This window comes from Paramisgurnus dabryanus, chromosome 5 (assembly GCF_030506205.2).
Source record: "Paramisgurnus dabryanus chromosome 5, PD_genome_1.1, whole genome shotgun sequence".
Classification (NCBI taxonomy): Eukaryota; Metazoa; Chordata; class Actinopteri; order Cypriniformes; family Cobitidae; genus Paramisgurnus; species Paramisgurnus dabryanus.
The window spans coordinates 46685792-46699933 of record NC_133341.1 but is presented as its reverse complement, the minus strand read 5'-3'; the positions used below and the strand labels follow the sequence as shown (position 1 = coordinate 46699933).

General features: G+C 35.2%; 2 protein-coding genes across 2 annotated transcripts in view; both read right to left on the bottom strand.

The window, feature by feature from the left end:
* Nucleotides 1–13: 13 nt before the first annotated feature.
* On the bottom strand, nucleotides 14–4339 carry rilpl2 (Rab interacting lysosomal protein-like 2). The gene is made up of 4 exons (XM_065284494.2): nucleotides 3885–4339; nucleotides 2803–2954; nucleotides 2536–2655; nucleotides 14–634 (listed from the first exon to the last, which is right to left on the bottom strand). The coding sequence occupies exons 1-4, from the start codon at nucleotides 4170–4172 to the stop codon at nucleotides 613–615; spliced, it is 582 nt and encodes a 193-aa protein (XP_065140566.1). The 5' UTR covers nucleotides 4173–4339; the 3' UTR covers nucleotides 14–612.
* A 1752-nt stretch (nucleotides 4340–6091) lies between these two features.
* Nucleotides 6092–14142, bottom strand: part of hip1rb (huntingtin interacting protein 1 related b) — a 54216-nt gene continuing 46165 nt past the window's right edge. The window contains exons 21-33 of the mRNA XM_065284491.2: nucleotides 13574–13660; nucleotides 13364–13471; nucleotides 12438–12574; nucleotides 11916–12026; nucleotides 11368–11426; nucleotides 11196–11226; nucleotides 10854–10916; nucleotides 9332–9432; nucleotides 9040–9145; nucleotides 7439–7562; nucleotides 7245–7306; nucleotides 6878–7108; nucleotides 6092–6763 (exon numbers count right to left, since the gene is read on the bottom strand). Coding sequence (XP_065140563.1) covers nucleotides 6734–6763; nucleotides 6878–7108; nucleotides 7245–7306; nucleotides 7439–7562; nucleotides 9040–9145; nucleotides 9332–9432; nucleotides 10854–10916; nucleotides 11196–11226; nucleotides 11368–11426; nucleotides 11916–12026; nucleotides 12438–12574; nucleotides 13364–13471; nucleotides 13574–13660 — 1250 coding nt within the window. The 3' untranslated portion in view covers nucleotides 6092–6733. The remainder of the gene's footprint in view (nucleotides 6764–6877; nucleotides 7109–7244; nucleotides 7307–7438; nucleotides 7563–9039; nucleotides 9146–9331; nucleotides 9433–10853; nucleotides 10917–11195; nucleotides 11227–11367; nucleotides 11427–11915; nucleotides 12027–12437; nucleotides 12575–13363; nucleotides 13472–13573; nucleotides 13661–14142) is intronic.

Genomic DNA, 14142 nt, shown 5'->3' with positions numbered 1-14142 from the left:
ATTGCTTGTTAAAATACAATAACATGGTGTTGTTGAAAAGTTCATTAAAGGCTATAGCAAACTGTGAAGGCCAAGTGAACTTTAAAAATGTAGTTTTAAGTTAATACACATTTAGAGGTTATACACTCACCATATGATCACTTCATATACCAGATATTTAGTGCATTCGTTTTAGTACTAATGCTTTTAATATAAAGCTAACATACAATTAAAACACTGAAAATAAAGTAAAATCAATACCCCAATGCAGGACCGTACCATAAAATATCCTGCTTACGTGCTGCCAGGTATAAATGTGGACATGAAATATCGATTTAGGTAGAAAACATTTTGTAGTCCTGCTTGTGAATGATCTTCCACTTAATGATTCATTTCAGTGTAGAAATAAACTGGCTGAACAACAAAAACACTGTCAAGATGGGCGGCACAGGTTCAAACCCTACCTGAATCAGATATTTCAGACCACTGTGTTTGTTGACTATTTGGTCTCTTGTGTCTTGAACCATGATCTATAGTTTGTTAAACTGAGGAACAAGATGCTGGTTTTATTTCTGTGCCTTGACTTCACACTCGACAAGAGGTGCCGCGTTTACATTTGGTTTTGCCAACAGGCTATTTTTGTCGAAATGAAAACCTGAAAAAGACAACAAACAATTTTCTCAAACATTAAAATGAGAAACTAATTTGATAATATTGAAAAACCTGTAGAGTTAACTATTTTTATATTTTATGATTATAACAGCTATCAAAGTTAACAGTACAAAGTAACCACTAGCAATACATTAAATATAAATGACATAATTTTTTTACATTAACACATTTATTCAAATCATTTAATTATTCTAACATTGTACCTGCTTGACTTTGTTCTTTGTGATTTCTTAGGGTGTTTTCACATATAGTCCATTTTAAAAGATCCAAACCCAGTTCACTTAAAGTGAACCAGAAAAGGAACTAGCCGAATGTGATCTCAGTCCTTTTGGGGTTCACAATATAGTGGACTCAAAAGAGGACCCAGTTCTTTTTTTGGTCCTCTTCAGAACTGAAGTGATCTCAGACCTTTTCTTGTTCACATCACAACTTCATAAGAACTCAGACCCCAGCTTTCTGTGCAGCAGTTGATTTTGATACAATGTCAAAACAACATGCGAACCGGACCTCATTGATTTCACATCTCAAAAAGAAATTGAACCACAAAAAGAACCAAAAAGCGGGGTCCCTTTTGGGTCCTTTTAGGGGGGTCTGAGTTCACTTGGTTTGTTCACATATACACCCTGAACTGGTCTGAGAGCGTTTGGAGGACTCAAACGAACTAGGTGTGAAAACACCCTTAATCTAACTAAAGGAACATTCAGTGTCATATTTACATAACCAGTGTCTCATTTTAAAGGCTGCATCCTTCGGAGGTCACATTTGCATGCGGAATACTTTATCTTGCAGTATAGTTTGCTTTTTACGTGTGCGCGAACGCACAAGCAAAATAAATAACAAGTACATTACTTTAGTTAAAACATAGCTAAAGCGTATCAACAACTACAATGAGCTAACAATACTGTGTAAAATTAATGTATACAATGTTATTTTTAAAGATCGGCAGCCAAACCTCCCTTCATATAGCAGTGATCCATGATCGCCGTCTCACCTTGTCTTTAGGAAACCAAAACATTGGTTATTTTCCACCAGGTTATTTGTTTAGTTTAGCCACTAGTACAGAGACAGGAAGTTAAGTTCTGTCCAGACCACTGATCTATATAAATGACTGGATTGCGCATAGAACGCTTGACGTAACTGCGTGAGGTGAAGCCAGCGCAGAGTTCGAGCCAAAATCTTGGTATACCCAACCGGCAGAGAGCGTCATTGACTTCCATTCAAAATCATGATCAAAATTTACCCCCTTTACAGCGTATCAGTTACACAGGGTTAATTTTTAGGATATGTGTACGTTAATTATTTGTTAATTCTGGTGTTATTTGCGATGTTTATGTTTTAATCGGGCAGGATAATGGATTTATAAACAAACGTTAAGGTGAGTGTGTCTGTTGCATTTGTTAATGACATGGGTATAAATAAAGGTTTTTTTGACATTCAGCTACACTGTGACGGTCAGCGTTATTTCTCTAAATAAGTTTAGGTTACTTGTAAGTTAAGATATAAAAACGAAGACGAGTAAAGTGATGTTTTATCATTAAAATCTGATAACGTCCATTGACTTAATAGAACGTTTGGGTATACCAACATGGCGGCGCGGTGGCTTCACAAGTGTGACGTCATGCACAATCCAGTCATTTATATAGATCAGTGGTCCAGACGCGTAACTGCAACAACAGTGTAACAACAGTGTGTGTTACAACACGCATGCATCCGATAGCTTTAGCCATCACATTTCAAGTAAAAAGCCATTTTAAAATTAACATTTATTTTCTTGTGAAGCGTAATCACAATTTTTTTTCTTTTTTTCTCACGACGTATGCAACCTCAAGAGGACGCAGTCTTCCAAATGAGTTTGGAAGTGTGAAGGTAATTTTAATGACTCACAGTTTCTGAATGGTGCTCTTCTCCTTGTTGTCCTCTACAGTGTTTGTTGGTGAGGGTTCTGAAGGTGAAGGGGTGTCCAGGTTTATTTCCACCATGGTTTGTTCTGAGCTCAGGACTCCACTGCAAGCACATGACACACGCTGACGTCAACAACAAATATTATCTTTTTAAAGCCTGTACCCAGGAAATGACTAAAGGTGGCTCTCAAACTTCTACCATCTATTTAGTTACACTACTCAGTCGAGTGTATTATGAACAGTTGTTCACCTCTTATAAAGCTGAAGTTCCTCTTGGGCCACCATTAGCTGAGCTTTAAGATGGTTCCTCTCTTGAAGAACCTCCTTTAACTCCTGCATGGTAAAGCGCGGTCGGTTCGGGTCCTTCAAGTCCACAATAAGCTTGTTTGGACCGATGTTCTCCTAAAATAAATTGAACACATTTTTAAAATGACTGAGTTACTAATCCGGAAACCTGTCAAATGTTTGATACAACTAACTTGAAACCAAAACACTAATTAGTAATTACTAAGACCTTAGTATGAACTTTAAGGTCAATTTAAATAAAATACTACAAAAAAGCAGCAGGTTCGGACCCCTGGTGAAGTTTGTTGACCTGAGGCCTCCTTTTAAACGGTAACCATAGTTACCACCAAACTAACTGTGATTACTCCTATTTAACTTTGTAAAAGAACTAAAACAAGTCAAACTGTTTTATTATAGTGTAATAAACATGTTTTATTGGCAGACTGATTACCATTGCTTTTACTATTACTATAGTTTTTCCTACAAATAGGTTAAGCTGTTAAAATTGTGGTTTCCATAGTTTTACAACAAATGCCATAGGTAAACTATAGTTACTGTAGTGAAAACATTGTTAATTTCCATAAGGATATTTTGTATTTTCTTTATTTATATGACATTGTTGGCTAAAACCCGGTTACCACAGTTTTACTGTAGTAACAATGTAGTTACTATAGTAATTATAAAATCGCTAGACTTTTTGACAAAACCGTAGACATTTACACGTCACATGACATTACACAGTAGGCTAGTATACTTTAGAATTTTACTAACGTTACAGTAAATCTTTAGTGTCTTGAACTTTACCATAGTAAATGTTAAACTGTATACTGCAGTATTTAATACAGCTTATCAACGTAATACTACAGTATAACGTTACTGTAGTAGTATACATTAACAATATGCGTTAATGACCATAACATACTATAATATACAACAATTTACTGAAAAGTATGCTTCAGTGTTTTTTCATGTTGCATATGCTGTATTTTAGTATGTGTGTTTATTTATTGCGTATTAAACGCTATCACAGCATATAAAAGCATTCACCTGACTAGTTGATCCCTCAGATGTAACACTATCGAGCTCTCTCTTCAGATTATCTCTCTCCATCCTCAGCTCCTCCAGAGACAGGTTGTACTTGTTCACCATCATCTCAAACATCTCCAGCACACGGACGATCTTAAACTGTAAATCTGATAATTCCCGACCACCTGTGTTCACTTTTAACAGATCCCTGCCGATCACGTAAGAGATATCGTAGACATCTTCAACTGTAAGATCCAGCGCGTCCTTCTCGAAAGCCTGCAGGGGTGAACTGTCCTCCCGCTCTACCATCTTCGTCTAAAAACAGCTTTTTCGTCTACATACAACACCCCGGATCAATGAAAGTGTTTATTTACAAAGATTCGGCGAGTTTGAGCTCACCGGCAATGCGCAATCACAACTTTACCAGGAACTTCCTCTTTCAGATTGGCTTTCGGTATGTTAGACTTCATAAAGCGCTGCGCAGACCGATCGTAGTATGACGTTTAAGTACCGCGAGAGCACACATTTAATATCGTCACTAGTCCGAGGCGTGAACCATACTGGAACTCCTTGTATGGAAAGAGGTTTGGAAAAAATATTGTCTCACGAATAAGGTTAAAGAAATTACTTATAAATTGGTTCGTTGAATTTATTCAGTGAAAGATTCTTAAGAGATATGGAGGTTACTTGTATTTTTTGTCATTTGGAAGTAGAATTTATTATTATTTATTTATTTATTTTATCAATGTATATTTACTCAATCTTTTTGGATTGATGTGGAATACTTGATATTTAAACTCACAAAATAAAAAATTCGGTTATCTGGTAAGGATATATTTTTGTATTATAAAAGTAACTGTGTGGAGAAAGACTTGTTAATCAACTTATTGATTATATATGGAAAATTTCACATCCATAAACAAAAATGTGCAAACAATAAACCCGACAGCATTTATTTAGATGGAATTAAGAAATTATTTTGAACCTATTAAAAGTCTAAAAAATAAAAAAGCAAAGCGAATATATAACATTTTTGAAACCTTTTCTTTTATTTAATTATTGTAGAATATCCCCATGTTGTTGTTAATTAAAAATTTTTATTATTTTATTTGATCCATTGTTATTTTGAATGTTAAATAAGCACATTGTAATCCTCTTGTATGTATGCAATGTTCTTGTTCTTTGAATGAATAAAAAAAAGAAAAGATCCAAAAAAATATCATCACTAGTATAAAAAGCACATCACTGGTATAAACACGCTGCATATTTATAACTATAAAAGGTTATAAAAGTGTAACTATAGGTACGGGCGCGCTAGTGTAGACATACACAACTTTAAGCAAAACGAGACAATTAAATCGATAAAGGGACTCTTTGCGCATGCGCAATGACTAGAGCAAGCTAAGGTAGCAAGCTAGAAAAGGCTGTTTTAAGCGCAAAAATATAATTTATTGTAGTGTTTATTTCAGATAAAATGGTTGATTGGAAATACAAAAAAATAATTGTAACTAATCCAGCGATTTTAGAGATATTTGTCTTTTCCTATTCAATTAGGACTGTATGACTGAAATAATTGCCGGGTGGTAATGCAAATATGGTAATACATAAGCCTACAATTTATCAGCTTTAATAAATAATAGTTTTTTAATCAATAATAAAGTTTTAACATAGCTATGCAACTATGTACAGTATTATGCTTTGCAGTAAACGTCACATTTGAGGAAATGAAGCGAGTTGTCTGGGTATCAACAAGCATATTATGCATCCTGCTAAAATAGTATGGGTAGTTGGTGCAATATGGTTTTAAGGAACACAGTCATGGTCGTGTAGTCACCTGAGACAGGTGAAATCACGCTTACATCACGAGGGCACATTAATGTATCTTCAGCTTTCTTAAGTTAGTGACTAACTTAACTGGGTTTTCCAGTAAACAGCTCTGTAATAAATCCACTGGAACTATTGTTTACAATAATAGGCAAAATCTTCATTTATCTTGTAATATGCATTAACAAAAACAAGAATAAAGTTCATTCACCGACTGAAATAGATGAAACAAGAAAATAAAGCAAAATAAATCTATATTTGTTGATATTTGTGGTTCTTGGATCGAACCCTATGACCTTGCTCTGCTATGTGAGCTACAAGAAAATAGTACTTCGTATATATTTTTAATACAAAATGTGTGAAATCACTACAAACTACTAAAATAATAGTAAAATACACAAAGACTTTTAATGATGAATTATTCTTTCTTTAATCAAATGTAAATTTAAACATATCCACTTTGCTATCCACACATTCAACATTTATTAATCATTTTACATTTATTACAAGGAAACGTCAAACATGACTAAAATATAATCTATATAGATGTGGACTTTATCAAGAAAAAGACATTTCACCCTGATTCAATGAAAAACCTCCCGATTAAAAAGGCTCGACATATACAGTACTCTATAGATATACACATAGTGTTACTTTATTCATCTCCTACCATGATATAACCCTTAAGTTTATTGTAACATGAAGACGTTTTAAACATATTATAGTCATCATAGATACAAAATAATGTATGCATGTTCACTCACAAATTAAAAATGCACTGTAATAATGTTATCTCTGACCTGAGGTTAGCAAGCTCCTCACTATTTTCTCTATTATATTCTACGTTTTACTTAAATAAAACAGTTATTTAAAAACAGAAAGATTTGGAATACATGAAGAACACCTAATACTGTAGCTTCACATAAAAAACAACCTTCAGGAAACCGATGAGAGTTTGACCTTGAAGCTACAGCAGGAAGTAACTTAAGAGTCGTGGATCATAAGAGGACGTTGAAAATGATGCATGTTGATTCTAGACACGTCCTTCAAATATCTTGACCCAGATGTGATCTATACTGTAAGAAACAGAAAAGATAGCAATAGTTTATGCAATGTGATATAAAGTTATGTATCACCATAGCCGACTCCTAAAATCTGTATAAATTCAGGCTGCAAAATGTCCATCTTACTGTGGTTTTGGGAGGGATGTTGGGTTTTTGGGCAAGCGTTGGTTTCTTCATTACACCGGGTTTAGATGGTTTGGGAGAGGACGGGGCAGTCATTTGAAAAGGGCTCTGTAGTCCATTATTCTGCTCCATCTGCTCCAGTGGGACGCCTGCGATCTCGTAATGCTTCTTCCTGAGCTCACCCAAACGCAGGCGCTCATTATCCAACATGGACTCCAGCTCCAGAACCTTCACCTGAGAGTTGAAACGATATGCATCATATCAGGTTTACTTCACACAGAAGTGCTGTTTGGTTTATCTTCATACATGTACTACGTTTCGTGTTTCATTATACATTTATTCATTAGTGTAAATCTTTGACAAATCGAACCTGCGACTCCATTTCTTCTTTTCTAAGCTTGATCAGAGACATGCCAGAGAAATCAAAGGTGTCTAAATATCCACACAAGAACAAAAAGAAAAAAAAACTTGTTTATTTTGTGAATGATCTCGGTGTTATAGCATCACCCTGTGTTTATTACTGAAATGAAAACAGTAGATATGACCCAGTGACATCACACTGACCCTTGTCCTCAATCTGGTCCAGTCCCGTTTTGGTGGATGCCACCACATTAGCAGCCTTCTCATTAACAGTACGTGAGGCCTGTTGAAGAACACCCAGCTTCCTACTACCTGAGTCTGCTTTAACCTACAGACACACACACACAAAAAAAATGGTTTTCATGATTGTATTTTATCAGATTACTAGTAATTAACATTTACACTTACTACAATAAGCATATTATTTTATAATTAAGTCATTATTTATATTTTTCAAATTATAAAATATTATAAACCGGGGAGTTCTGGTTCTTTATTCTGATTGGTTGAAACTCGTTCTAAGCCGTGATAAAATACCCCGGTAAACCCACGGTTCAGACTGCATTACATAAGTATCACTGCGCCACTGTTGCTGCGTACTGAATTATGAAAATAAATGTTTAATTTGTCTACAATTGCACAATTAAAGGCGATATCCAGATAAATGTCAATAAATATTGTTGAGTCATCTCATCAATAAAGAGAAAACGTTCGCTGAAGAGTTTATACCTCAAATTCATATTTCTGCTATCCACTGGGTGGCGATCTTACCCAACTTAAACACTGACGCATTCACTCAACACTAAAAACAGTGTATTTTGATCAGGCTCTGAATCTGATCTCTTACAAAAGTTATTCACATAAATGGAATTATCTCCGCTTTTAGCTGAAAATTTGAGAGGTGATAAAAGAACAAAAAATAAAGGCTTTTTTAGAAAGGCAGGGCATAGAGGAGGAACATTAACTCTTTCCCCGCCACTGACGAGATATCTCGTCAATTAAGAGAAAACGCTTCCCCGCCAATGACGAGATTTTCCGTCTTTACGCAATACCGCTATTATCCACCAGGTGGCGCCCTTCCGCAACTTTTTAAACCGGAAGTATTGCCCTATGGCAAGCTGCTGCATGTCCGTGTCTGTTTTAAAGATCGCTCTGAATGAGATCTATATGAAAAGTCCGTCATAAAAATGGAATTATCTCTGCTTTTTGCTCAAAATATGGTGTTTTTGCAAAAACCTACCCATATTCAAAAGCTGATTACAAAAGAACCACTAAAGGTAGGATGAAACGTTTTTTTTTTTTTTGAAAGCAGAGGGTCTGTTCATTTGGTATATCGTATGTTTATATATTTAAAGAAGAACATTTTCTGGAAGGCATTATACTTTGGTGAAAATCATGAAAAACGCTGGCGCTGGCTGGCAACTTTTTTTAAAAACGCTGGCGGTGAAAGAGTTAATGTAAGGTATGTAGATTTTTTTTTCCATAAACCGGGTAAACACATCGCATTACACCAAATACATAAAATAATGTCATATGACCCCTTTAAGTAAATGAGCTGTTGTATAAAATCAAACTAAGCGTCATGCACAAAACCTGCTAAACCTCACAGAAAAAAAAATACTAGTTATTTAGATTATTTCTTTTCTAATAAAGGAAGTTAATGTGAAATAAATGGGAGATGAATGGTGATGCACACAAAAGGCAAAACATGTTTACACAGACACACAAACACACACATTATATGTATTATTATAAGAGCACTGGATTATGATAAAATCATTGACATTTAAGTATAAAAGTGAAACCTTGGAGGCTGCAACAAGCTGTGCGGTGCTGGCAGCGATCTCATGAGAGCAAACGATCAGCTCTTCATATTTCCCTGTGTGTAACACCACCCTATCTGCAGAATCACTGTGAGGAAACAGATTTATTACATATCACTTTGCAACAAATTATTTCAAACTCAAATATTAAATTGTACAATAACAAAATCAAACCTCATAACAAATATGCATTAAGGTGGGTTTAACAAAACACTTAAATGTCACATAGATATAAAATAGAACAGATATCTGTAATATCTGATAATATACATACACCATCTGTGTCGCACCCCATCCAACAGCTTTAGAGGCAGATATAAGACCTTCAGTCCAGCGAGAGTTACGAGCGTAAAACTCTTTAATCGATGCTGCACCCTAAAAACCAAAAGGTCAGACCGATAATGAATGCTTAATTTCATGAACATACATTTCTATTTAAGTCATGTCAAATAATAGTTTTACTAAACGGCCAGATTTACTAAACGGGGCAAATTAGCGTGATGGCGCAATTCCAAAAAAGCGCAGATGGGAGTGTTAATATCTGTGGATTATTTACCAAAAACGCGCAAATTAAATAACACAGACGCAACAGGGGATTTCCATAATTACCAATGCAATCTACTAAGAGCAGTGCAAATTAGTTCAGGTTGGCAAATAAGCAGAGCCGATGAGTTGCGCATGATCTACTAACGCCTGATGCGCTTGAGTTCAGCACCATGGACATCACAGCAACAAAGCCGTGGGACACTGAAAAGTGAAGGTTGGTTTACAATAAGTTTTGAAACACCTGGTATTGTGCGATTTCTTCTAGTGACTTTCCAGCAAATAAAAAATGGCTTGGCAAACAATATTGTCGAAAAATATGGTCCTTGTGCATTCCAAATAACCTGTTACGTGTTAAAACAATCCTCTGCCTTGCACCACGCGCTCTCTGATGCCTCTTCTATCAGCTACAATTTCAGCCATTTCAAGCCCGCACAAAGTAATATCATACGCACAAACATTAGTAAATCGCGCTGCGTAAATCATTTAAATTATCTCGTCCCATAAATTTTGCATCTGATAGGGAAACTCCTAGAAATGCATATCCAATAAGATCAGTCGCAAAAACAACTAGACCACACCTTTTCAACGCTAATTATCTACTGCGCGTCTTTAGTAAATCCCGACAGTCGTTATTTAACAACAAAATGATGGTTTACGCTGGCGCAAGCTGTTAGTAAATCTGGCCCCAAGTCAAGAGAAACTCAAATGCAAAAGCCGCTAAACGTCACCTCCACCAAAAATTTGATATGATAATAACTGAAAGCTCTTGGCATGTGTTATACATTCATCAAATATTTTCACTTCAAATTTGCTTAATTCCAGACACACTTAAGAGGGTTTTGCATCTGAGCTATTCAAATAAAAAATTACATAGCAAGTACAGACACAATTATAGAAACATACATATAACATTTTAAAACTTAAATGTGACCTTGGACCACAAAAAAGTTTGTGTATATTTGTATTAATTTTTTTATGCCAAAAAAATCACTAGAATATCAAGTAAAGATCATGTTCCATGAAGATATTTAGTAAATTTACTACTGTAAATATATCAAAACTTTATTTATTCTTAGTAATAATTGCTAAGGACTTAATTTGGACAACATGCTGATTTTCTCAATATTTTGACATTACTTTTTTAATAAAAAGAATAAAAAAGCATTTTTCACAATATCGTCACTATTAACATTTAGTATAAATGTATAAACAGAAATTACACGGATTATAGAATAAAATCAAAACTTTACCCTTCCACCTTCCACAATCTCTTTCTGTAGATCTGTTGATGCCAACACCAGCAGACGTATGGCCTGAATAAAATATTAAGACGTTATTCATCTGATGTTATAATAATATATGTTTTATTCAATAAACATATCACCTCAAGTATATAGATTTATATTTCAGGATTTAATCATTAGAGCTCAATAGACATAAGAATAAAGTTTTGAGTAAGATCTATCCTGTTTTATCTGATAATGCCCATCCGCTTCCATCAATCCGTTTTTTAAAACTACCTTTAAATAAGCTTTACATTTTTATTTATTTGTTGTTTTTTATGTATTGTGCTACTGTAGAAATAATCATACCTTCATTAGATCAGTGCAGCTATACAAAATTCTGGAAGAAAAATAACAAAAAGTACAAAACTGTGATGTATTTTAGAAATATGGTTCAATGCAAATAAAATAAATAAAACTAACATTTTGCATATGAAACATTGTTTGAGTGTCTACAACCCAATAACATAAAACCACTTACCTCTCATTGACCTCCAGCTTTACTCCTGATGTGTCCTTCCTTGCTTGATTCATCATCTCCTACAAACCACAAATCACATCAGGGTCAAAACAGCAAGGCTGTATATGTCCACCAAACGTTTTTTTTACCAAGCCCAGTGCATTTTTTCAAAAAGTTTGCTATAGGAGTGCCACATTAAAAACAAACACTGGGCTTGTCAATAACACTTTTTACTCAGTCATCCAATCACAGTAGAGTATAGGTGGGAAAATACCACATCAAACCGGTGCATTGTACAACAAAGTCGCGTTTAAATGCTTTGGAGGACACACCTCCTATATGCCAAAAAATGCAATGCCTAACAATGATGCAATTACAAATTAACCACTTAATGAAGTTTACGCTTGTAGATGCCTTTAATTCAGAATATTTGCTGACAACATTCATCAGTAAATAATATAGCACTTAATGACATCTCATGTGATTTATTTGGTGTGGCCATTGCACAGCAATGCTAAAGGTTTGAACAGTTTGTGTGTATCCTGTAAAATAATCAGGCCTGTACTCACATCCATTCTCCTAACAGCTTCTTCAATTGCAGCAGATGTAGCAGCCATTTCCTTATCCACCATATCACCCAACTCATCTTTCCCAACATCCATTCCTTTCGGCCTCAAATCCTTAAGCACGCAGAGATGAAAAGATTAAAAAAAAGTTAGAGACACCACTTGCACTGGTGTAAGCCACAAAGTCTAATGTTCAAAGTACAAAAACAATAAATGGATTTATAATTAAAAATATTTGGCATAGGACCCCAAAGAAAACTACTAACACACAAAAAAGTGTGTGAAATTTGCATACAGATTTTTCATGAACAAATAATCATCTTGCAACAAAAACCTTCGTACAAAAATGTCTTCTAAATGTATGAAAAATAATCACAATATTAACAATGCAACAGTCACCGTATGCTATTGGATATACGCACTGAAATTTTCTGTGAGAAGTTCAAATACGAAAACGTACACAATTATTATTGAATGAGACCTATTCGTTTCTGTGTAGCATTTCATATACTTCACATTTCTCACCTGTGCTATTCTGAGGATCTTCTGTACAGCTGCTCGAATGGAGGCTGGATCGGCTCTATTCAAAGATGCTTTTGATTTTAGATCTCGAAGAAACTGCAGACTCTGGGTGGCACAAGCCTTACAATTTTCCGTCAAACCTGCAGATGTACACACAAATGTACATCAGACAACACTTTCAACAAAATAAACAATATTCACAGTTAGTACCAGTAGTTTAGGATTAAATGTGACCTTCAAAATCTTCAACATACTTAGATTATAGTTTCAATGACTTTATTATTATTTTAAAGGCACAATATGTAAGTTTGCCACTAGAGGTCACCAAACCAAAAAAATTACAAAGGTCTTAGCTTGAGGATGTTAAGAGGAAACATGCAATAATGGGAGTTGTAGTCTTTACCTGCACTGCCAATTGGAAATCAGTTTGACGGGACTCACAAAATATTAATGGATGATGTAATGAAGTAAAGTTTAAAAACATTACATTATAATTTAAGCCGACAGAGTGTAGAAACAACAGAGTATTGTGCTAGACGCTACAACTACTTGTGTATGCAGTCGATAGTACTGCTTTTGGATCACCCTTGCAATCCTATATTGTCATGCCGTTCGGCCTGCACAACGCAGCACGAAGATGAACATATTTATGTTTTCTACTGCAGTAAAAGCAAGTAACCCTATAAATAGCACTGAATTAACTTTCATACTAACTAACAATTAAAACATATTTGAAAATATTTGAGATAACGCAAGTATACATGTAAACAAAATGTAGAAATAGTTTAAACATGTTAGCAGTTTTTGAATGCAAAAAACTTACATATTGTGCCTTTACCATGGGCACTACCACGTGAACTAGCAATAAGAATAAGAATGAGCAAGTCTGTCTAGAGGTTTAGGTCTATGGTGTAAGTGTGTGTATTTACGGTCAGCGTGGTCAGTAGGAGCCATGTTTGCCGTTGCACTTCCATTGGCTATTGTGTCAGCGGTGAGATGAGAGAACTGAGTAAGAGCCCTAACCAGACCACCAGCATCTACACCACAAACAGAGAGTAAACATGAATTAGCATACCTGAAAGATAACATGTACATACAAATGCATATAAACAAGCAGAATGTAGGAGTGAAAAAATTACCCCTCATATTCTTCACAAACTCTGAGTGGCCGATCTGGACTTTATCAATGGAACCAAGCGTGGCCTCAGCCCGGCTGATGAGGTAATCTGAAGAACAATGTTGGTCAAGTTTAGGAAATTATACTTGTAAAACGTAAAGTGCCAGTCAGATCCAGTATCGAAAATTACCTTTATTGCAGTGTGTCATGTAGCTTTCCATTAATGTAAACGTGTGCAAAGTTGCTAACCCAAAAAGTGCACAATAAATAAAGCTATCTATATTCTAAAGAAGGAAGTCGACGCTGAACCGCATTAAAGAGTCCTCCAGCCTGTTGTTTGTCTACGTACGAAGGCAATACTTTGCATATTCTCTGCATAATGTCTTGCCCGCTAGAAAAAACGTGACCCACAGACACTTCTGCTAGTAAGTGTGCGGTTAACATCATGTCGATAAGACACAGTGTTTTGAGCTGTAAAGGCAAGTTTGTATTGTTTTTACTACCAAAGGATGAAGATGTGACGAATCAGTGGTTAAAATGATTTTTCCACGATTCCAAAGCAGTAACGTTACAACAAAACCCTTTTGTTGT